Source organism: Artemia franciscana, chromosome 19 (assembly GCF_032884065.1).
Source record: "Artemia franciscana chromosome 19, ASM3288406v1, whole genome shotgun sequence".
Classification (NCBI taxonomy): domain Eukaryota; kingdom Metazoa; phylum Arthropoda; class Branchiopoda; order Anostraca; family Artemiidae; genus Artemia; species Artemia franciscana.
In genome coordinates this window covers 35,892,175-35,918,004 of record NC_088881.1, presented here as the reverse complement: position 1 = coordinate 35,918,004, position 25,830 = coordinate 35,892,175, and the positions used below count along the sequence as shown (strand labels likewise).

The following is a 25,830-nucleotide window of genomic DNA, read 5'->3' as shown; positions in this document are numbered from 1 at the left end:
GAAATTCTCTTCCCTTGTACAAAATTCCCTCATAGAAAGTTCCCCCCCCCCCCTACGTAAACCCAACTCCCAAGTCGAATTCCTGCAGGACCTGACGTATGATTTTGCATTTTGACGAAAGATTATCAAGTCCTAAATATAACTAATTGACCTATTACAATAATAAAATGGCTATCTTTAAAAAAAAAAATAGCGTATAAGCGAGCTATTGATGAGAAGCAGCCCTTTTAATACGAATTATTAACTTTTTGTATTAAGTTTTAATGTTACTCCTTAGGTAAAGTTAAGAAAAAACTATATTTTTATGAAACAACTGATCGTTTTTTAAATAATGTTGTTAAGCACATCTCCCACTCCGAGGAAAATTTCATTTTCCCACAGGATTTTTCTCTAATGAAAGATTCTATCATGTAACTGAAGCGTAGTACTTGCAGAATTAATTTTGCAATGCATAGTAACAGAACACGATAGAGGTAGAAATTTGTTATATGTACTCGTAGTGCCTAAATTGAACAATTTTCAATTGAATGAATGAACGAAAGGATATATCTTTGCCCTCAGCCATATCCAACTCATTTCAAGACTAGACGTTAATAAGTAAAGTTAGTGCTCTTCGGGTAAAAAAAATGGCTACTTTCAATTCAATGGTAATGTATTTTCAATTTATTGAGTGTCATAGACGTATTACACGAAACACATTCAAGAAGTAAAGAAATAATAATGGGAAAATATATATAAAAATATGATGAAAACATAAATTAATTTTGAAAGGCATAGTAACAGAAAGCGAAAGAGGTAGAAACTTGTATGTAAATGTAATGCAGAATTTGAGCAATTCTCAATTGAATAAAAGAAAAAATCTTCGCCCTCAGCCATATCCAACTCATTTCAAGAATAGGCGTTGATAGTTTTAGATAGTGCTTTTCGGGGGAAAATTAAAAGAAAAATGGATATCGTAAATTTAATGGTAATGTATTTTCAATGTATTTAGCGGCTGACACGCATTGCACCAAACACATTCTAAAAGTGAGTAAAGGTAAATCACAAAGAAATATAATGAAATATGATGGAAATATAAATTGTAGTAAGAAGTAATGGAAACTACAAAAAAAAAAAATCAAAATACTAACTTTACACATTAACTATTTAATATAAATATACCTACCTCATAGTTCATGTCCCTCAGACAATTGAACTGTACCTAGTATAGAGAGAGAAACCTGTTGTTCGCAGATTCGAATTCTGGGTTGCTTTTGGTCTCATACGTAAATATCTAGAAATTTTCTTTATAATCTTACAGTTGTACATTATCTAACTGGACAAACCCCTTCTCCTCCCTAAATAAAATAAGATAAATTTGTCTTTAATGAATAGGAAATGATATTTAACACCTAATATACTTATATCAAATGGATTCAGTTTATGAACTGATTTAGCAGTGTTTATATCTTCTATTTATTTAAGGTACCCCAAGTAAAATTTAATACTACGTTGGTTTATTCTTGGCCTCAAATCATACGATTGGCCGTTCAATGTTTGATTTTGTCCTATAAATCATATGTATTATTCAATTATGTTTAAAATCAAATTATATAATATATATATTGATCATTTTATATATTGTCAATAAACTTTGAGACACGTAAATAATGTTTAATCTTTGTTTCATCACAGTTGAATCAATTAACAGGTAAATTTGTAAGAAAGACGCAATGCGCGAATACAAAGAAAATAAAAAATAAGTTATATATTACACCTTAGGGGAGTTATGGGAAAGGTATAGCTGGACTGCATGCAAAATCTGACAGCTACAGTTCGTTACCACGAACTGTTTGATTAAGTAAAAATTGTTTAATAACGTCACTTTTTGGAATGGGGTCGGGACTTTGACCTAGTTTATTTAACATTTAATGGTTATATTTGTATAATGGTTAATATTATGTCGGAAAAGTAAAATTGTTTAATAATACGAGTATAGTAACTCCCAAATCCAAAACCTATAGTAAGTATCCCATGATTTTGCGAGCTACTAGAATGGGTATCACATTCTAATTGAGAATAATTTTATAAAATTAAAATTTATTATTTCAAAAAAAATAACTGGAGACCCTTCCCCCCTTAGTAGAATTCCTATAGGACAAAAGGCATGATTAAGCATTTTCTAGAAGGATTGTTGTAACCTTAAAATAGCAAATCAACTTATTATAATTTATAGGATACTTCCAACGAGGACATGAACCTATTAGTAATGGACGATCTTCTACCATCTGGCCAAAGAAGTATAGTTGATGAGGAGATTTTGGCCTTGTCCCAAGCCAATAGTTTTGGGGAATTGGAAGAGAAAAAGGTAAACATTAAAATGTTGTTCTAAAAATGTTGTAGTTCCGAATGTTTAGAATTTGATTTTGAAAAGAGTTATATTACTATTTAAAAAGTTAAATACATATTCAGAAAAATTTAATTTAAGAATGATATGTATTAGCGTAATTATTAATACATATTATTAATCCCTACGAAAACATTCCTCCTTGAAGCAGTAAGAAATTGGAAAAGAAATTTATTAGTTTTCAAAAGAAATTGTTGAATTAAGTGTTGCGTTATCATAGAAAGTTCAAATTTTAGTTTTGAACTATTCAATTGCTATAATTAAAAAAAAATGTTCGTACGCAATATGCCAAATCTGTAGTTATTTTTTCTTGTAATAAAATGCGTTTCACCAAATTATTTTATTATTGACTTGCAAAAGGATGAATCATTCATTAGCAAGTGTTAATTTTAATTATATTATTCTGATTTGGTAGCATATTACCTTCATAATGATTAAGTTACTCACTCAAACATTATAACAACCAAAAAAATAATATAGATTTATTAAGTGGTTGAATTTAATATCTAATTTGAAATTAAGTGCCGCTTTTAAAGTGCCGAAACCCTATAGGCAAGTGTGTATTCTCCTAATGAGCCCTTGTGTTGGGTTGTTGCCTATGAATTATTTGTATCTTCTCTTTTTTTTATTTTTTTTTTATGTTTGGTAAATTACGACTACCACTTACTGACGACACGACTGCCTGTCCGTGGATTATTCTTTATGGTGGATTGTGTATGGCTATGCTGTTTGACCTGTGTGATTGTATGGATGAGTATGGTTAAGGCCTCATTCAAGTGCTGATCTATATTAATCACTAATGTAGGAAAATAGTCTTCTTTTTCTCCTTGTGTTTTCTTTTTTTTTTTTTGTGTTGTTGTACTGGTCTTTTCTCTTTTTATTATAGAATTGAAATTTATAATTTGAAAATATGTAATCGATAATTCCCAATTTTTTTGTATAATGTTTCAAATGGACCAATTTTTTTATTCTAGAAAACATTTGCTTCACTTAAAATAATTTTGCCATAGATTTGGGAATGAATAAATTATTTGTTTTCAAGATGATATTGTAAACATGTTGAATAGGTCTGTTAACATATTACCTTCGTATTGTTTCAGTATTTCAGCCAAACATTATCACTAAAAACAAAGAAAATAGAGATTTATTTAGCGATTCAATTTTAGTTTTAATAAAAATGAAACATGATATGTCAATGACTTACATAGGTTATTATTGGGGCAATTGTATTGTGTATTTGAAAACGCGAGAAGCATTGGCGCTACATATCCAATATTTCTCTCTAATAATATAAGGTCGCTGTAACTTATCGTATTGTTTGTTAATGTTTAAGATTGTCAAATTCCAAAAATGGACAGAATGTGATGTTAGTATGTAAAAAATTGATTGCATTGAATATTATAAGTAGACTATGGACGATGAGAAAGAAAAGAGTGGCTGAAAGTCAAAACTGTGGTTGGTAGTAAATAATCAGACAGCTTCTGCCCCTCCCCGTTAATTATTCATCACGGTACCCATTTGGAGCTATGTTAACTGTACCTGAAATAACACACTCATCGCTCTAATTAGCATTAAATATCTTTCCGTTAATATTTATACTTGTTCTGTTCATAATATAATTATCCGAGTGTTTTTATTTTAATATATGATATGAATTAATATTCATTAATTCTGGTTACAGTATTTTAAATTATAAATCTTGTGAATTTACCAAACCTACTTTTTAATCTATGCTAATGATATATTCTAGATGAACAAAATGGAATTTTGTCATCACCTATACGAAAAAGTAATGAAATTTGTAAAAATGGACGATGCAAATGAAGTAATGAATGAAATAGAGACAATGGCAAAGAACGATGTCACTATGAAAATTAGAGAAAGTATCGACTGAAATAAATTGTCAGTACTCAGAGGCAAATTCTATTAAATTAGTACAAAATTTGATAAATTAAATCAAAATAGTGAAAAACATATAAAAACACAGTTTGCAATAAATAGGTTTTATTTTTTTATGGCAATTGATGCCTAATTAGTCATATGTGAAAAAATTATAGAGTGTAGTAAAAGATATAATTGACTGTAGAAAAATAAAGAAAATTAAGCAATATATCTAATGAAGTTATTTCAATAAATTGACATATGATTAAAATGTAAATATTTTTAATTATTAGTATTTATATTTATTTGACTTTGCATAGTTTTTTAACGAAGTTAAAATGCAGATAAAATAATAATAATAAACGAATGTACGACAATTATTAAAATAAATTCCTGTGACAAGTTTCGAAGGGTTATATTTTCTTTCTTTATATAAATATATTTCTATGAATTAGTTTCTATTAGTAAGCGAGAGATCAGACAAAGAGAAGTGACAGACTTAATTGGAGATATATAATTTTGGCTAGATATTTGCAAATTAGAATATTTGCAATTGGCTAGATATTTGCAATTAGGGGGAGGGGTACGGTATTCGGACAGTGTGAAGTTACTGAACAATTCATTATTGTTAATATGCACATTAATTTTACGTAATACATTAATGATTCAGACCCAGTCTATTTCCCAAGTTTGTTTATAAAGTGGGAAAGGAAAAATCGTTCAATTTAATATATTCAATTAGGATTGAGCATGAGAGAAACAGGTTCTAATTGGATGAAGAATGGTATGTCGGCGCTGTATAATATAAATACCCCCAAAAATTATGTATCATAATAATGAATATAGACGCTAAAAAGGTTTTGGAATAGAATCTCGGCAATGAATACAAATATGGGTTGCCCCCTCATTGTAGAAATAACCATTGTTATATGTTATTGAATTTATGTTTTTCAATGATCCGCAGCAACAATAATTCATTGCTTGAGTTTAGAAGCAAATGTGGGACATGACCGGGATTTATTAACGTTCTCGGACAGGCCGAATTATAGATGTTGATTTCCTATTTTAGACAATTGTTTCCATACAAGGGTTTGTTAATGCAAATAATTATTATGCCTTTAAATATAGTCAAGACTGAAGTATTCTTTCCAGAAATTTTTTTTTTAGCATAAATTTTATGTGTAGTAAATAAATTTGTTTGCATTTTCAAAAAGTGATGTCGTAATACTTATATTTCAATTCGAATTTTGACAATGTTTCCAATTATTTTTTGCAAGTGATCTAATACAGTATCTAATGTTATTTATGTAATAGAATTTTGTATTGTTAAACGCGTACAAATTTAACAGTAAATTCTTGAAACTATATTATCTAAATGTATGTTTATGATTTCATATAAACATGTTAAAACTTGTTATTCTCAATTCTGATTTTTTAAATTGATATTAAAATAAAAAATTAATGGTTGTTATATAATTATGAAATTTATCACGATTTAACATTGATATCCAGTAAAACAGTAAAAATTATTGTATCCAACCTTTCTTTTATATATATATATATATATATATATATAATATATATATAAGTATATATATATATATATATATATATATACATATATATATATATATAAGTATATATATATGAATAAACTTATTTGTAGTTTTTATTTTTAGGTTGGAGCTGTGAAAATTTATCTCAAAAAAAAAATAATAAAGAGGTATTAGAGGGGCATTTGAAAATGAGCAAAATTTATGCCCAGATAAAGCACGACAGCGAAAGCTGGAGGATGTTCCTCCAGAAAGAGGACGCTGTTCGTTCTGCACACAATGTGTACAGCTCAATTAATGACAGCGAAGAATGTAAGTACAAAGATCATTTGCTTATCCTAATTACAAGCACACTCTTCTTCTTTACATTTGTATCTAAATTATTCTTATTTGAAATAGTTGTCTCTAAATAAGTGAGTGTGTTTACTACTGAAATAAAGTTAACATTTAAATAAATTCCCCATTTATTTGATGACATTTTGGGAAAAAATTGTTTATTTCTTATTGTATTGTTATAAGGTATCATTACGACCAAAATGCTTTTATAATGCACACTCACTTGTTTATAGAACAACATATGACTTTAAAAATGTATTACCACAAATCTTGGGGTAGTAATTTGTGCTAGTTTAGTTATGTCTCTAATAGTTCTCTTGATCCCGGAAGCGACTCTTTCTATAGTCATCGATTTTCTTTTTGTATGACCCCTTCTAATAAATATTAAATGTATTCATGGTAATAAAATAGAAGTTCCGATAAAGAATTAAAAAAATTATATATTTTAATATAAAATTTTAAACATAAAATAAAATACCTGTTGATTTACAAATAATGGTCAGGAAATAAATATATTGTTTGGATTTTTTTTACAATCTATAAGTGTAATAAATCGAAAGTTTTGGAACAATTTACAAAAACAGATAATAAAATAAAAAATATTTTAATTGAAGTCTAATAATTTAATAATATGTATACTTTAGCAATGAACGAGTTCTAAAACAAATTATGTCTCTAAAAGACTCATAATAGTACTCTCTTTTATTTGATTTAAAAATGACATAAAATCACTCAGTATTCAGCTGAGGTTGCCAATACTCCCCTCAGTTTAGAGATGGGATGGACGCTAATGATACAGGACAGAATAGTTAAATTTTATTTGCTTTTAGACCTCCCTAAACTGATTTTCAGTGTAATGAAAATTCTAATTCCTATTTAAATTTTTAGATTACTTGTGTTACCTATTTGTATTTTCTTAATATTTAAAAAAAGATCATTTATTTAGTACATAAATAACAACTTAATTCATTTTGCAGCATTGAAATTGAATGAAGAGGAGTGGCTCAGGAGAGGTTTTGCTGAGTATCGGAGCAAAGTTTTAAAGAAACTAAACATAAGGTCGATGATTCAGCAGAGGGCGCACAAGGCAGAATGGGTGAGTGCATTCATGATTAATTTTATTTGATAAATTTAAATTCAATTCTCAATGGACATTTCTATTGTAATGATTATTAAAAAGTGTTTAATTGATGTTTTATAAGAAAATTAATTCAAATAAGCTTGATCCTGTGTTGGAGGTTTGTCTTTGAAATCAGACGTAAAACGGCATCTCGAGCTCGACCTCGTTAAAGGCATCAAGTTGCAAAGCCAACGCAGTCAGCCAGTACTGAAAATCAACATGACTTAAAAACATTCAGAGGAGGAATAATTGCCAATTATTAACATATTTTTACAGATGAAGTCTCTTGAGACTTATAAATATATAGCGAAAAATATTTAATGCCAGTTATTTGAAAATCCAGCGAAAGGAATGAAACGGATATAATATAGATGTGTGGATAAATTATCTAACGGAAAATAATTGTTCTAATTTGATTTATCCAATACTTCAAAATTTATAAACTGCAATAGGTATGTCAATAGCTATTTATTGTTTCTCCTTAGGAGCCCTGAATAAAACAATTAATTCCAAAGTTACAGAATTATTTATTCGTAAAAGTGAATGAGATTTGTTAATTTTGATTGAATTATATTATAAGTAAATTAAGAAATTACATACGCTGTATTCATATTATAATATTTTATACCTAAATTTTCTAGTTTAAAAAAAAAAATTACTAAATTTATCAAAACCAATGTCTAGGTGTATTGCTGCTTTAATAATTTTTGTCTGTGACTATTGTGCTATTCAAATCTAATAGTGGTACATATTTCACCTTACATATGTATGTTATTTATGTTTGTTTAATTATTTAATTTAGATTTGTTGTATGTTATTTAAATATGCTAAAAAATAATAATTAAAAAAATGAGATAAACCTTTATTAACATTGCCATTTAATTTATTACTTTTGTACTTTCCTGTAGTAATTTTTTTTAGTTCCCCACTATTTTATTTCATTTGGCAATTATATAGAGGAAGATTTTTGTAAACAATGAATTGACCGAAATTAAGTATTAAAAAGTTAATTATTTACTGATGAAATTTTTAAAAAATTGTTCATACAGTTTGTTTTGAGAATGAACAGTTAATTGTTATTCCCCCACTAACAATGCTGACATTATGGAATTTTTGCGGCTTGTTAATTTGTGTTAATTTTGTGAAACTCGATAGTACTGAACATATAGGTGAATGAATGAATCCCGTAATAAAAATGAGTTTTTCAAATTTTGACATCCATGATATAGTAAAAAATGATATGACAAACAAATAGAGATATACTATGGAAGTGCTAGAATTGATTGTTAATTACTGTTACAGAGTATTTTATTAAATAGCAGGGAAATGTATTTTGTATGTAATCTATTTTTAAATCGTATTGGATAATCATAAATTAATTTCAATATAAAGTACAAGTTTTGGAAAAATGTGTTCAACAAATCTCAAAATTAAATGTTATAAAAATCTTTGGATACGCAAATTTGAAGAGCAGGTAAATTACCTAAATACAAAGGTTCCCCCTGGGTCGGTTGGTCTTATTGTTCCAAAATAATAATTACTAGGGTTTTATAGTTAATTAATGCTTTTATATATTAGACATGTGTCAAGACACTGAGTGTAAATTCAATATTGCTCGTTTAACTAACGAGACTATCTATAAATGTATATTGAGATTTGTATCGACTTTGAGCTAGTGAGACTCAATATATGTTCTTTTTCTAGATGATTGACCTGCTGAAACATCCGGAGCTACTCCAGCAAAACAATGAAGAAGAAAATTTGAAAATAAAGGAGAAATTGTTTCTGTCTGCAAATAAATACAATTCTCTAGAGAAGGCAAAAAGATTTCTGAGAAAACATTTTGATATTATTTTATAAATGGAAAAAAAGTTGTATATATATATATAGATTTTGATCTGACTTATAGGTAAAAGATTATTACTTAATTTTTGAGCGTTTCATTACGATAGAATATTACTTATTCTTTCTAGGTAGACGTTAAGTATGAATAAATTGGAGATCGTAACAAAATAATACATTATTGTCCGACAAATTATTACATTTAAAGCCAGACAAACTATTCACGAAGTGTATAAAAGAAGTTGGAACAAGGAACAATTAAATAGTTGTAATATTTAATAACTCGGACACGGCTACCTAGGAGCGCAGAAACTTTCGTGTAGAATTTCCAATAAGAATCGGGTAACATAAAATAGATGATAATATTATCAGAAAATAAAAATTGGTAGTGTTCATTTAAAAATAGTTTGTGATTTGAGCTTGAGAAAAATGATAATTGACTGAATAATTAAAACTTAACAATTATTCGAGACATATATGCATATATATATATATATATATATATATATATATATATATATATATATATATATATATATATATATATATATATATAAATAAGTTGTCTGTCTGTGAATCTGTGGATCAGGTGACGTCATGTTTCTGTGTCGGCTGACGTCATGAAATTAGTTGTCGTCATTTTTGCTTTGACGGTGACGTCATTAACGGAATTTAAGACATTTGTTCACGGAAAAATGTTTAATTGTAAAATGACTGAAGAACCTACAATGGGGACGCCGGGGGCACAGGCGGGATATATAAATGACGACCGGGACACAGGGATTGTTCGAACAGAAAGTACAGACCGGGACACCGGGACACAAATGACGACCGGGACACAGGGAATATAAATGACGACCGGGACACTCAAAGAGAAATTACAAACTGGGACACCGGGACACAAATGACGACCGGGACACAGGGAATATAAATGACGACCGGGACACAGGGACACATCATTAGAATAATGAGGTATAGATCTGAATACGGATTGTTTTTCCCATGGACAATTATATGTTGCATGTTCAAGAGTCAGTAAACCTGACAATCTATTTATATGCACAGACAATGGGACAGCGAAGAATGTTGTATATTCGCATGTTTTACGTAGTTAAAAACATATATTTATATCTATCTCTATTCACAGGTGGGACACAGGGACACAACTACAATGGCGCGTAACTAATATGGCACGTAACGACTTACGTGCGCGGGGGGGCTTGGGGGCGCGAAGCGCCCCACCAACTAGGTGTTGGGGTGGCGCGAAGCGCCACCCCAACAGCTAGTATATATATATATATATATATATATATATATATATATATATATTAAGGCAACACCACTCGTCCACTCGTGTAAATTTACCTCTGGGAAGTTCTCCTCCCCAAAAAACCCTCTCAATGTGAAATCTCCCTGCATAAAGCTTAAAGTTTTTATTATGTACATGAGGGTTCCCTCGTAAAAACCTCTGTCTTATTGCTGAAGTTTGTCTTTTCTCCCAACTCTTTAGCAACAACTACTGAAGCATAAAGGTTGTTTAAATGTAATTTAAAGTACTATTATTGAGTCGAAATTTTAAAACATTTCTATAGTATACAGAAAGCGTTGAAAGTAGTTTCAACTATATTCAGGACGTTTGAAATTAAAAAAATGAAGTCTAAAACAATAATATGAACTATTCACAGTAACGCATTGGTTGTTCCATAAGATACATTTCAATGAAATTGTTTTATATTTTTAAGCTAAAAAAACAAAAACAGAACAAGCATCATTTATATTCTAAAGTACGCTAAAGAGAATGGCAATAATGCACCATTTAAAAATATGACTTGCAAATTGTGTTTCAGCCCTCTTGGGCCCCGGATATCTCAACATGTGACCTCAGTTGGCCATTATTAAGTCAATTACAGTTATCCTGTGGTAGCGACTTCTAAGTTGCACCCTGGAAATAGAGGTCTGTTTATAAAAGAACTAGAAATTAGTTTGATTCAGCGAACTTTGGTAGAATGGAGTTAAACACTTTCGGTTATGAATTCGTAGCAGTTCAGAAAACTGTAAAGGAGTAAATACGGTTTAAATCAATATATAATTATATTCAATGCTTTACAATGTCCCCAGGGAAAAAATTATAAATTCCTTTAGAATTATTGACTTAGGCCTTTTAAAAAAGACATTTGAAAAGACTAAATCACTAGGAACGTGTCAGACAACAAAGTTTCGTTGGTGGGGACGACGGTTCCATATGAGTTTGAAAATTTTCAACGTTAATTTTAATGTCCAATTCGTTGGGAGTAACTACTGAAGCATAAGGTTCCTTTAAAGTTAATTTTATGAAATTAATTTAAAGTACAGGAAAAAGTTTAAAGTACCATTATCAAAGTTCAAATTAAAAGAAACATTCTTATAGTACAGAAAGCGTTGAAAATAGTTTCAACTATATGCACAAAGTTGAAAAGTTTAAAAAAAAGTAGCGTAAAACAATAATATTAACTATTCTACAGTAACGCATTGGTTGTTTCCTTAAATACATTTTAATTAATAGGTTTTATTATTTCAGCTAAAAAAACAAAACAAAACAAACAATATGTATAATTAACCGTGCACAGATGAGAATTGCAATAAGGCTATATTTAAAATTATGATTTCCAAATTATGTTTGAGTAATCTCGGGCCCCGGATATCTCAACAGTTGACCTCAGTTGGCCATTATTAAGTCATCCTGTGTTAGCCAAATCGAAGTTGCACCCTAGAAGTAGAGGTAAGTTTATAAACAACTAAGAAATCAGTTTAATTCAGCGAACTTTGCCAGAATGGAGTTAAACACTTTCGTTGATGAATTCGTAACACCCCAAATAATGTAAAGGAGTAAATGTTGTTTTCACAACATTTTGTTGTGAACATTTTTCACAGCTATTCAATGCTTTACAACTTCTCCATTTAAAAAATCATAATTTTATTTAAAATTATTGAGTCAGGCCTCTAAAAAAAAACAATTGAAAAGACTAACACATTAGAAACGTGTTAGAGAACCAAGTTTCGCATGTTGACGCGTCCGTTCACTCTGAATATGAAAATTCTCAAATTCAATGTGAATGCCCATATTTTCTCCATTATGTTCGATATTTGTGGAGCGAATTCAAAATTTATCTATTATTTAAACAAAGCTTGATTCCACGTGAAAACACTGGAGAACATACGCGCACCTGCTTGTGACTATTGGATAATATGTTCAACTCCATTATGTTGCCCCTCCCCCGCCAACGAGGAGGCGTCGCTGATGGTGATCCTAATTGCATTACAATTTCCAAATTAAAATTCGAAATGGAATGAATTAAGATGCACCGGGGGAGAAAAATGTATGGATTTGTTATCCAGGCTAACCCGGGTCAAATCCATAATGTGGTGCCCAAGGCACAGGGCTACCACACCAAGTTTTTCAGGTGTGCTGGCGTGCATTTGGTTCACCATCAGCTAAGATTTTAGCTTCAAGTGTATGTAACCAGCCAGCAGTCTTATTTGTGGTGCCCAGGTACAAGGCTTCCACGTCAGGTTTTCCTGGTATGCTGGTGTACCTTTGGTTCACTATCAGCTATGATTCCAGCTTCTAGTGTATCTAACCAACCAGCATTTTCATTTTAAACCAATGTAAAGTTCATTCATATACAAATGTTACTTCAGTCTTTAGTTTATACTACCACATTGTCTAAAAAATCAATATAAATTCCCTACTGATTTAAAAATAAAAAATAATAATTTTCTATGAAGTATCTAGAGAGAGACTAGAAGCAGGTGAATGTTTCTGAGATGTTAGTATTTAGTGCAAAAGCTAGAATTCACTTAAGTGTACTTTAATTCCAAACTTGAAAAAAAAACAAGTTAAAATCACTTTAAAATATGATCCCTTATGTTATATTTCATTTATGTATAATTTAGATTAAAACATAGACAAAAAAAGATTAGCTACATCTTTGAAGAACAGCAAAAGTCATACCTGAGCAGTCCATTGCTTGCTTTCCCATCACTTTCACATTTGAATCATCCCAGAGACACCATGTGCCTTCCAACGTTCGCCTGTAAACGTAATAGTGACCAGAGTTGAAATTAATACCTGTATGAACAACAATGGCAATAGCTCTATATCGCTCCAAAGATACGACGATATCATTGTAGCTAACGTCTGATATTACCTCACTCATTGTGCTTTCCAACAAAATGTGATCTGGCTCAAAACCAATTATTCTTCTCGTAATTTTATGTGCCATTGCACTCCTGTCCAAGTTAATCGCAAGAAACAGCGGCATTTCAGTAAAAACTGTGTGTGATGTTAGTTGATGTTCATTTGGGCAAAATTTTCCAACAGGATATGGACTTAACACTTCACTAAATTGAATGTCCGATGTCTCAACAACCTCTTCATGAGCGGGTACATCGGGATTCAGAACTCCTGGAACTGGAAAATAGCACACTTTTCCGTTTGTCATATTATCATCTATTTGGCTCCAGTTACAGCGGTGACAAGCCAAAAATTTATGATTCGTGAACTGAAATAGTCTACTAAGAGGACTGAGGGCAGTTGTTGTGCTTGTTTCCGAGTTTTCTTCATCCATACTTCTAAACAAAGCTTCCCAAAACTCGCAGAGTGACTGCTGTTCGTCCTCAGCAAATCCATACACAGTCGGCAGCAATGATCTTAGCTGGACTGTTGACTCTATCTTGTCAAGGGACGACACTGCTAGCCGTAAAATTTCAGTTGCAACGTTGCCTTGTGAATTTTGCAGCATATCAAAAAGTATTCTGTGTAAGCTGAAAACGCACTGAACTGCAGAGTTTGCATAGCATGAAACACCATCTCTGTTTTGGAAACCTTTCCTTCCTGCACCAATACCCCTTTGGTAGAGCTGCTTTTGGTTGGAACGTTTCTTGTTGCCTTCAATACCTAGGATAACGCTATCACCTTTCGTTGGCAATATCGTAGCGTTTGATCTTACTTCATTTGTTATGGACATTGTTTTTCGGCTTTTCGTCTTATTTGAAAACGAATCTTCTATTGCTGGCTTTCTTTTTTCCCCTTTTCCAATGATTGCATGTTCGACATTTTTCTTCCTTTTCAGATAAATATTTCCTATGCTACCTATTTCCACGACGTCCTCATTCAAATTAGTTGTGGGCGTTTGGATGATTCTCAATAATGGAAGGTCAGGTCTATAACTACTCCTAAGACGATTATACTCTATGATTGCTTCCATGTCAGCAATAATTTTACTTGGATCAAGTTCCACAAGATGCAGCCCTGCGCTAGTGGTAACTCTGGATAATGCAACATAAATCATCCCCGGTCCAAAGCAACGACTTCCTGCATCGACGATAGCACATTCCAAGCTGAGGCCTTGAGACTTGTGAATAGTAATTGCAAATGCTAGTTGCAATGGAAACTGTTTTCTAGTATAATAGACCTCTTTGAGCGCTTCAAATCGAACTGTAGCACGGCCTATGCTTGTCAACTGATCTTGACCATCAAATTGTACCAAAACACTAACTATTTCACTAGATGGTATACTTTTAAACTCTTTGACGTAGCCCATGGATCCGTTTACTAAGCCTTTATCCACTGCAATGTTTCTTTGAAGCATTACTCGTGCACCAATTGATAATACCAATGTTGTTAATGCACCAGCTGTTCGTTTGCAGTCATCTGCAAAGCTTGAAACACTTTTTGCTGCTTCTTCTTCAATTCTTTTATTTCTGACCACCGAAGAAAGACAATCAATGGCAGTCAGTGTAACATGTTTCGAGCTCGTTTCCTTTAGCAGTGTGTTGTTTACTAGCCTACAGTCGTCGTTTGTGGGCATCAAAATAACCGGCACTTTCCCTTCCTTACACAAATGACAATATAATTTGATAATTTCTTCTGAGGTGGCTCGCGACATGCATCCAAATTTCCGTGTAGAAAGACACTGGAGATGATGTTCTTCACAATTTCCAAGCCTTATGTTTGCAAGTGTATCCGCATATGGCTTGTCATTTTTTTGCCTCATGTTGATTGTCAGCTCATCATACTCAAATTCATGCCATAGATTAAAGGATCCCATGGATCCAAGTCTATTTCGGATTTCTAGACGAGTAAGAGGAATAAACGGTGGATTTGCCGACACAGGCCTCAATTGAAGAAAATCTCCAAACCGAACAAAGTTGGCATTTCCCATTGGGAAATTAGTAGATTTAATTTCCGTCAAGCGCAAATGAATATACATCAGCATAAGAGACGAGACCATACTTATTTCATCTATAATGAATAGTCGAGTTCGTCCAAGGGTTTTTCTTAATGTCAGCAATTGTTCGGTGGATAACGATAAATACTTTGCAGTTGTCTGCTGGTCAACTGGCAGGCTTAAGCATCGATGAATGGTAACACCCTTTATACTATGAGCAGCAAGTCCAGTTGGGGCCATAACAACAACTGGACATTCCTCCCTCACGAACTCCTGACAAATGAACCTTCTAAGTACACTAATTACTCGTGACTTCCCAGTTCCCCCAAAGCCAGACACTATCAGTCTGATAGGCTTATCATTGCTGCCATTTTTTAGGTTGCCTATAATTCTGTCTACAATTCTCTTCTGATCTAAATTAAGGGAATGGAAGTCATTTGACAACTCTTCACTTGTGATTGACTCTAGTAGCTGCCTATTTGCATTGACTAAATCTTCCATAGCATCAGCTGCTCTATCAATAATCTCTCCTTGTATAGCGTTATTTGGATCATCAATCTCATGTTGCCCATCAGTTAAGTCATTCATTTCAGTAACCTTAATTTCCGTGGCTCGCTGGCGTACTCTTGTCTCAAATTCGGCATCGCATGTGGTTTTATTTACCAGTTTCTCACGATAGGCTACCATGGCTGGATATTTTTCACTTTCAATGCAATATGTTTCAAAGTTGTTGAAGTCATGAACCAGAATATCGCGTTCATTTCTCCATGGCTTGAACAATTTCAACAGCATACCGTAGTACTGTTCTTTCTTCTCGTCGGATTCCAAAGGATTGGCCTTTTTGTGCTGTATGATATATGGTTTTTGAGTGCGTCGTCTTAAAAAAAACGAACCTGTTTGCAGTAACATTTTTTCATCATTGCCCCGTCGTTCGCGTTCATGCCAAGACAGCAGCTCATATAGACTCATGTGTTCCATATGCTCTGGCCTATTTGGATAAACATCAGCTACCCAGTGGGCAACATACAGATCCGAACTTTGGGGATCCTTACTTGCAATAACTTCCAATTCCTTGAATGGTTTAAGTGTCCTTTTTGTTCTGTCACCTTCGATAAATCCACAAATCTGAATTGTCTTGAGAAACTGTACAATTTTGGGCCAAGAAGCCTATCTGCCGCCTCTACTGCTCCAACTTGACGCGTTTTAACTGAGTTTAATAGAAAAGACATTGCTCGTGGGCCCAGACCTTTGTACGCATTATTCACTTCTTCCCACATCTCATCAATTTCTGACTTCTCACCTTTCGTCATGTAGTCTGTTATATAGTATGGCAACTTGGAGCCGATATGGCCAATATATTGAACATCTACGTTTGACAAATTGGCCAATAACAATGAGGGATTGTAATCATTGATGTACCTCTCCTTATCTGTACGAGCAATGTCATAGATCCTCTTTCTTGGTTTTTGGCGGTTTGTCCCATGAGCCAAACAATCAATCACATCATGGACTTCAGTTTGTGTTTTAGAAGGGCGAGGAAAGCCGAATCTGCAATAACTAATCCATTTGCCTGAATTTCTTTTGAATTTCCGTTGGCAGTATTTGTTGCAGCGGTGCATCTGGTGATTGACAACAAGTTTGTGCAGGGTTGGACTCAGTAGTTTATCAGGAAATTGACATGTGATAATCCTATCAATGTACCTTGTAACTTCATCTAGTGATGATTGTCCAATGACTGGTGCATCTTCTACCCAGAGAATGCAATGCACATGTGGAGCACCTCTTGTTTGGTATTCAATTCGCCAAAAGTAATCCTTGATTTTACCAAAGACAGGATTCAACTTTGCACAGATAAGGTTGTTGAATATGGCCCTCCATTTTTTGTGAAAATGTATAGCCACAGACACAGGGTCCATTGCTGTTAATTCAGCTGGTGTCATTTTATCGACACCAACCACATGACTGTTGATGTCACGTAAATGTTTTATGAATTCTGGGGAATACCATTCTGCACAAGAGGCTGTAACAAATAACGTTGGTGGCCCTTCTTGCTCTATCATAGACTTGACTTTTCCCGCCAAAGCATGAAAATATTGTCGAGATCCTCTCACTTTTGACTGGACTGAAAAAATTGACGTTTCCATTTCACCGTCTCTGTGTTGAAGTCGATCCATAAAATCTTTTGCACTTTGATTAGGCCTGACAGTCCTAATCATATGTGCAACTGTTACAAAAGTAAGACAGCTCTTGATGTTGAAAGTTGTGAAATAGATAGTTTTTGTCTAAACGGAACTGCGGGTGTCTACTAAGAAGACGCCCTTTGATGTAGTCTGCATTTCGCATCGAAAACTGACGGGCCATGTCCCGCATATGGTTTTTGCCATCAGGGAAGAGATTTGGAAATGCCTTGATGTCCAATTCCTCTTGAAAGAGATCCTCCCCTAAACCATGTAATCTTTTCAATTGAAATTGGTCATTTTCAATGTTTTTATTGTTCTTGAAGTCATCTATAAAGTCTTTCGGTACTGACGAGTCTAGTGGTTGTATAGAGAAATGCTCTACTAAGTGTGATTTGGCATCATTTGTAAGTTTTTCTAATATTGCTCCCTCTGGTATTTCATAAGTTTGCTCTTGTCCCTTTTCTTTTTCTAATAAACGACTCTCAAGAATCTCTTTCAACTCCTCTAGTGTGTACGCTTTGATGTTCCTGTACACCATATTGTTTTCTTTCAAACAAATTAGTGCTTTGTGTATTTTCCTTAAATCAATAAGTGCTGTCCAAACATTCTTATTATAGGTTGGTTGACCATTGACAAGTATCACAAAGCTGTCAATGTTGAGCAACTTGTCTGGTTGTACATCCGCATTTGCTTGAACATCTACGGGTAGATATACAATTCTTCCTTTAAGAGCCTCTGTCAATTCGTTTGCAGGTCTTTTTGATCCCATGACTTGTCCAAGTCTAACAACAGTAAGACATGGCATGACAAATCTTATCATTGCCAGTTCAAATTTATTCAAATTCTTGATGCAATCTGGAGTTGCTTGGACGTTAAGGTTATTTCCAACAGAACGTACATTTTCTTTATTTGAGAGCATTTTTCCTGCACAATATTCACACAGCTTGAATGTTTCCAATAAGTACTCCATCAAGTCAACTGACATTTGGAAATCATCGCTCTCTTCTTTAGGTACATACTTATAAGTCTATTCTTGAAGAATTTGGGTCATATAATCAAAGCCCTTTCGCTTCGAAAAAGAGCCGAGAACTTTTACCTCATTTGGCAGTTTTAACTGCTCGCAACAATCACAAGGAACTGATGGGTAAACGTCTCTTATTTCAGCTACTTTCATAAGATTTTTCCCAAAGATATTCATAATTTCCGATTCTTCTGTAGATACCCGAGGACGCATAGGCTCCAGAAACATTGTAAAGTTTTTCATCCTCAGTTTTGAAATTGCAGCTTCTACTATGGATCTTAATTGTGCAATACAACCTTTGCTCCTAATTGTTTTCACATCTCTAATGAGTCTGCATTTTTCTATTGCCTTGTACAAGCTTCTAACAAAGTTTGCTAGAACAGGAAAATGTGGCGCCAATGCTCGTAGAGCACGAAGGAAGCTGTAACATCCATTGCGTGGGTGACAATAAATTGAATGTCCCATTTTGTCAGGGTGAATTGACTGGTTTGTGCAATAATTGAATTTATCCAAATACAATTCAACAAGGGAATCCGTTAACGAATCTTCTTTGTTCATTTCGGAAATTGTACAAAAGAGGATATGACACATTTCAATGTCAATCGGCTCATATTTGCAGAGATCTCGGTGACGTCTCCATTTAAATGGGTGATTTCTGTCTGTCAACCGACTTGTGACAGCAGAATTTTTTTCGGTGGTCCTACTCTCATCAGTATTTTTATTCAAATCCTTTACAATATATCTTTGGCAAATTTCAAAGAGAATTTTACTTTGTATGTTAGTATTCCATTCTTCATCATCAAACTTGGTAGAAGACTGCGATTCTGATCCTTCAACTAACCTTTTGAGAAAAGGAGATACAAAATTAGGAAAGCTGTGCCCAGTTTCATTATCTTGCTCATTTTGTGTTGTCGTTACACAAAAGCATCTATTACCAACTTCCAGAGCTTGATTATTACCATAATCAAAAAATACTGCTCTTCCTTCCTCGTCAATTGGAATTGCAGTGTAAAGGTCACCAGTGTGACCACATCTCAAACAATGGTTGACTTCAAAGATTTTATACACTGATTCGAGATGATAAGCTTCATTATACACAAAACGTTCCATGACATTTCCCATTGCACGGGTGAGTTCTTCAACATCAGGGACATAATCTGATTTTGGTAGATGCTCCATAAATTTTGAGCACTGCTTGTGAATGCTCGCATGTAGCTTTGCTAGTGAATTTGATGATATGTTAATGACTGCGTTAGCCTTTTCTAGCAGTAGCTTAAGTTCAATGATTGAATACTTTCTCTTATTTTTTTGGTACATATCAAAGATGGTATTCAAATTTTCTAAATCTGAGTTCATTTTTGCTACAGTCCTGGACCTATATGCCCACCTTTGTCTATAATTTCTCGCAAAGAATTTGGATTGCCTGTTATTAGCCAGAACCGAATTGTGGTTTGACTGGCTTATGAAGCAGGACATATCCAAAGACTTGGCACTGGTTTGTGCTTGGCTCTGACTTTTCTTTACCTTTTTTGAAGGATAAATTTTCCTTTTTTTTTTGGTGTACATCTCATTGCGAGTTCAGGCAGAGTTGAGTGATATGAGGATGTTTCCTCATGTTTTTTCGTCAACCTGCGGCTTCTGTAAAAATTCTTATAGAATTTGATGACTTTGTTTGATATTTTTCTCCTCTGTTCCTTGAGTGAAAAATTGATTCCTCTGTATCTTTTCAACATATTGTAAGAAGTAACCTTATCAATGTGATTTCTTTGATACATTTGATCATTTCTGTATTTGGTTCTTTGTTTCCAAGAGACTGATTTGATGTAATTCCGACGAAACTCTTCATTTTCTCTATATTTTATGTTTCTCCGGATTGATACAGACTTGACGTAATTCTGACGATACTCTTCATTATCTCTATATTTGGTATTTCTCTTGATTGATACAGACTTGATGGTCTTCAGGCGATAAGTCTCGTCATTTTTATATTTAGCCTTTATACGTGCTGATGATGACTTGACGTAATTCTAACGATACTCTTCATTCTCTCTATATTTGGTATTTCTTTTGATTGATGCAGACTTGATAGCCCTCAAGCGATAAGTCTCATCATTTTTGTAGCTATCCTTCACACGTTCTGATGCTAACTTGATAGTCCTCTGGCGATAAGCCTCATCATTTCTGTATCTGTCCTTCACATGCTTTGATGATGAATTGATGCATTTTTGACGATACTCTTCGTCATTGTTATACCGTTTTAAAACTCGACGTTTATCTAGAGCTACTGCTTTCTCATCCTGCTTAATTCTGCGTTTGGCACTGAATTTGAGAACATCCTTGTTTTTCTCATAGTACTCCTTCTTTTTGCCAGCAAGCTGTTTAGCTCGACTGTCATATCTTTCCTTCTCCCTAAGTTTCTTCTTTCGTTCTTGTGATACCATTGCAATTGCTGTCTAATTCCCTGTTGACTAAGAGAAAGTGTCTTCTTTCTCACAATATTTGTAACCTAAAAAGCCTAAAAAAAATCCCTGGAAAACTGCAAATATGAAAATGATTAGTACGATTATCCAAACCTATGACTAAAAACCGTCAATATCACTTTAGATGAAGCACTTGAAAAAAAGAAATGAAACAGAATTAGCATTATTAGAATAAGGTAAAACAAATAGAAAGGTTTGTAAATAATTTAGAAAAGAAAATACCCACAAAAAAAGGAAACATAAGAAGACCTAAGAAAATAAAAGCAAAGTATCCACACAACATAAAATCTTAAACAGCATACTTGCCAAAGAAAAAATTTAAAATAAGAACAGAATGAAAACTAAAACAATTGTCTTACAATAGTTTTATCTGAATACAAATATGAAAGTGATTGTCTGTTGTACTTAAACATTTTGTGTAGTTAAAACTGATTGAGCTGTCAGTGTACCCAAAGGAGTGCTGACAATGCATATATGATGCTACTCAAATGTGATGTACATGAAATGTTTAATCTTATAAGAATTAAAACATATGGATGTTTGGGTTTATAGTATCAAATTGTAATAGCAAAGCCCTATTTTCTTTTACAGTTTTATCGAATACTATTTAATAATAACCAATAGCTTCACTACAAACTGACAGTGATTCACCTTCTACAGCAGAAAGGGAAAAAAAATATACTTTGTAAGAAAAATATAAACTCCTTAAATACCAGGTAAACGTCTGAATATAAGCATCTCTAGACTATAATCCAAAGAAAAACTAGCAATAAAAGAATCCTGACTTGTATATAAGGTTTTGAGTGGTTCCTAAACCTGTGTCTACTCTTTTGCAACCCCAAAAATATTCAGGGGGAGGGGTATAGGTTTAGTGTTCTAGGAATGCTGTTACAAACTATAAAACAAAATGATTTCAATTCCCTTTTGGATGAAAATACTTTATATGTTTGAAAAATAAATAGAACTATCTTTAATAAAAATTTTAGGTTGTCTTATGCTCAAATTAAAATTACAAAGTAGACATTTATTCCTTAAGGAAAAAGCATGTATAAGGCAAAAATATTCTATCAAGAATTAGGCTATTAGAAAAAAAATTCATTATGTTGACAATGCAAATCTACTTTCATTTCTCTAACTTTCTATGTGCCTATGGTTGTTATTCTTTATGTTGTTTTTACAGTGTTGGTAATATATTAGTTCATTATATGTGGGGATTGTTTGATTACAATAACTTGTTTCAAAATATTCAAGCCTGACTTGGTTGATTTTCTGAAGATTACATTATAACATAGTAAAAAATTGGTCAAGAATGGCAAAACTCAATAAATAGTGGGAATAAAGTTATTGAACATATGTTTTGAAGAAGCATAAAAATGTATGGAAGATATGTATCTGGAAAAATAGAATTCCAGCTATCATTCAAATTATCAGATCATTCAAAGGAACTTTATAACATAATGGATAGTTGTGCTGTAAATAACTTATTTTGATTATATGAAATTATCTGATAGTCAATTACCATACCAATAGTTATATCAAGAAATTATTATTAACGAAATACTTCGAATGTAACTACATAACTGGATGACATAATTTCATGCTAAGAACAAATACATGAAAATATAAGTTAGAAAAGATTGTAAGGATATTGTCACCTTTCAAAAATGACAATGGTTAGCTCAATCAATTACAGGCTCTGCAGACTTCAAAATTGAGGTAAGCTTGAACAAGAAGAGCAACCTAGAAAAGTTTAAACTATTTTCAATATATATCCCCCACACACTAAACACAAAGCAACTTCAAGCATTAAAGTTGCATACTACAATAAGTTTGAATATAAGCTGACAATTCAAAAACTATAACTGTAAAATTTGCACTAAAATAAGTGATGAGTACACTCTCCCTTGAAGAAAATGAAGAATTAAATCTTTCTAATATGGAATTGAAGCACACTGGAAGCACCTTTAAAAAGCGTTTCTTCATATTATGAAGTGAAAACTGTTTTCTCAACAGTCAATATAATTATACAGTTCAAACATCAATAGGACTAATGGTAAGCTTATCATTTCTAAACATTGCTGCATAAAGCAAGTCACAACATTTTCATTGACAGCCAAATCATATTTGGAGGAGCTTGTTCATTCCCCTTGTTACAGTCCATCATTTATCCTGCCTCCCCCTCACAAAAAATCCAAACATTCAAGCCTATATAAAACAAAAATGTCCCAGGTAAGCTATACCAAAACAGCATTATAATTTTAAATTAAAAAAGTTTATGAAAATCAAGAAATTTAGCCTGTAATATACACTGAATCAAATAAAATATTACAGCTTTTATATAGCCAAAAATCAAATGTAGGCTATTGTTGCCCTACAGCAGATATCATCTGCTGTAGATATACAGCAGATATCCCCAAAAATGACAAATATTTTGTAGTTTAAATAAGAATTGCTAAAACCATCTTATGCTACGATAATAGAAGGCTTGAACAGTTATAATAGGCTTGTGGTGATAAAATTATAATAGTAATATTGCAAATTATTCTCATTTTGGACAAAATGAGACAATAATCAAAGATTAATATGTAGGCTATAATTGACCATCTCTAATTTAGCTCATTTCCCTCCCTAATGGATGGATATTAACCTTTGGTTAATAAAAAAATTGCTGTTGGTCTATATTTACTTATGTGCCTAGCCTATGTAGAAAAATTGAATCTAACACATTTTGAAGAAACTTCTACTATGCACAACCCCCTCCCCTTAGCTGAAAATATACATAGGCTAACCAATATTATTTATGTTTTTGTTTCTTTACTGATTCTATTTATGAGTGCACACTTAAAACAAGAGTGGCACATGGAATATAGTTTGGGATAAATATTTGAACATTTGTGGTTTTGGGGTAAATGTTTTGTGCATATTATAAATTAAGAATTGTCTTTTTGTTTCTACATGTCTCCTTTTCTATAGTACCAAGTCTTGGCTAATACCAAAGTAAATTATAATGAGAACTAGCAAAAACAAATTTCCCAGTGCTTTTTTTTCTCGGTAAAATTCTAGTCAATTGACTTCTTGCTATTTCGGAAAGGGTTTAGGTTAGGAAAATGAAACTTTCAGGGATAAATCTACAGGCTAAAGTATGTCCCGGGAAGGTATTTTAAAGTACCCACCTCCACTCCATCTCCCTCTAGAGGGCCCTGAAATTTGCCTAAATGACAGGTCTATACCTATTGAAATTTTGAAAAAACAACATTTTACCTTAATTTTTAGTTACCAGTTGCTTTTTCTCTGCCTTTAGTTCTGAAAATGCAATTCCTGTTATCTGAGTAGAATTTTGAGCCATATCAATGTTTTTTTTTCAAAATTTAGGAAATGGATTTGCATATCTTTAAAACCTTATAAAATGGAATTGAGCAAAGTTATGATGCTGAAAACAATTTTGTTGTGCTTCAATTATGCAGAAGATCTATTTTGCAACCGTTTCACTTTTATAACACGCATATTTTTAAAGGTCATGAAAGGTCAAGGCCCTCTAGAGGGAGAAGGAACGGAGGTAGTTGCTTCAAAATACCTTCCTGGGACATACTTTAGTCTGTAGATTTATCACTGAAAGTTTCATTTTCCTAAACTAAACCCTTTCTGAGATAGCAAGAAGTCAATTAACTAGAATTTTACCTTTTTCTCTTCTGGTACAAAGTAATAAATTTACTAGGGGATTAAATTCTAAGCCTTTTTTTAGGCCTCCCTTAAAAAATTTTTCATTTTGTTTCCCATTCTTTTAGGTAGGCTAGACTGTAGGAAACAGTTAAAACATTAGTTTAAAACTTAGGCTATTATTTCATTGTAGATTTGTTGTGTAAAAGTTGTATAATCCATTTCCATCATTTGATTTAATCAACAGTTTATAGCCTAAATCTTTGAAACATTGCCGTGTGTAATTTAAAACAGAAATCTATTCTTGTTAAGGTTCCATAAATGTATTAAAATTGAATTTCTAAGCACAATAACTAATATATTTGGACCCAAAAATAAACAAGAAGTGAAGTGATATGTTCAGCTAATTTGTTGCACAGTAGCCTACTAAAAAGATATATACACTTAACTACACTTGATATATACACTAAGATATCTACACATTAGACCAAAAAATAAATAAGAAATGAAGTGATATGTTCAGCTAATTTGTTGAACAATATGAAAAAGATGTCTAGACTTAGCCTACCAAGATTTGTTTTATTTAGATATCCTAATCAGGAAATCTTAAACTAAGCCCAAAGATTAAAATATAAAAACTTTTGCTTACTGGTCAAAGATTTCTCTGCGTAGTTCAGGATTGGCTCAGCAAAATATCACTAAACACAGATATTCACAAAATGTAACAAAACACAGATGTTTTGTGGGGTAGGCTACACTGATGTTTTGTAAACACTGATTTTTAAACAAAGTAAAACACGTTAAGAACAAAGACAAGTCTCAAAAAGTACCAGTTCACAAATGTTAATCAACAGGAAAAGGTTCTAAAAGCCTGGAAACCAATTAACAGAAAAATAATATAGGCGCACAATAACCTAATCAATTTTTTTGCAAGTAATGTTACTGCTGCCACGATAAAAAGAAATGAAATGCTCCATCATCGCCATCTAATTCTCTATTTTATATAATTCTCTATTCTCTATTTTTCTAATCTCTATTTTAAGAATAAAATATAACTGATTATTCATATTTTTTTTTGTATTATTCCATTTTGTTAAAATTCCATATCATAACTGTTTTTCCCCTCGTTAATACCTCGCTCTTCACACTAAATCTTAAGTTATGT

General features: G+C 32.4%; 2 protein-coding genes across 11 annotated transcripts in view; one reads left to right on the top strand and one right to left on the bottom strand.

The window, feature by feature from the left end:
- Window positions 1–9,178, top strand: part of LOC136039618 (uncharacterized) — a 45,016-nt gene extending 35,838 nt beyond the window's left edge. For 6 of the 8 annotated variants that reach the window (XM_065723508.1, XM_065723506.1, XM_065723507.1 and 3 more), the window contains 4 exons: window positions 2,216–2,347; window positions 5,947–6,132; window positions 7,134–7,252; window positions 8,981–9,178. In XM_065723508.1, the coding sequence (XP_065579580.1) occupies window positions 6,012–6,132; window positions 7,134–7,252; window positions 8,981–9,136 (396 nt within the window). In that variant the 5' untranslated portion in view covers window positions 2,216–2,347; window positions 5,947–6,011 and the 3' untranslated portion in view covers window positions 9,137–9,178. Of the gene's footprint in view, window positions 1–2,215; window positions 2,348–4,136; window positions 4,374–5,946; window positions 6,133–7,133; window positions 7,253–8,980 lie in introns of those variants that run through there. The other 2 variants (XM_065723514.1, XM_065723512.1) reach the window with 1 other exon arrangement.
- Window positions 9,179–10,878: 1,700 nt separating this feature from the next.
- On the bottom strand, window positions 10,879–25,629 carry LOC136039617 (uncharacterized). Of its 3 annotated transcripts, none has more exons than XR_010620496.1 (3): window positions 25,315–25,629; window positions 22,664–22,748; window positions 10,879–11,060 (listed from the first exon to the last, which is right to left on the bottom strand). XR_010620496.1 is itself a non-coding variant. In XM_065723505.1 (2 exons), the coding sequence occupies exons 1-2, from the start codon at window positions 16,303–16,305 to the stop codon at window positions 11,029–11,031; spliced, it is 3,228 nt and encodes a 1,075-aa protein (XP_065579577.1). In that variant the 3' UTR covers window positions 10,879–11,028. The 3 variants fall into 3 exon arrangements, 1 of the variants encoding a protein (XP_065579577.1); XR_010620495.1 differs by lacking the exon at window positions 10,879–11,060 and adding an exon at window positions 11,831–11,864; XM_065723505.1 differs by lacking the exons at window positions 22,664–22,748; window positions 25,315–25,629 and adding an exon at window positions 13,110–16,305.
- Window positions 25,630–25,830: the final 201 nt, after the last annotated feature.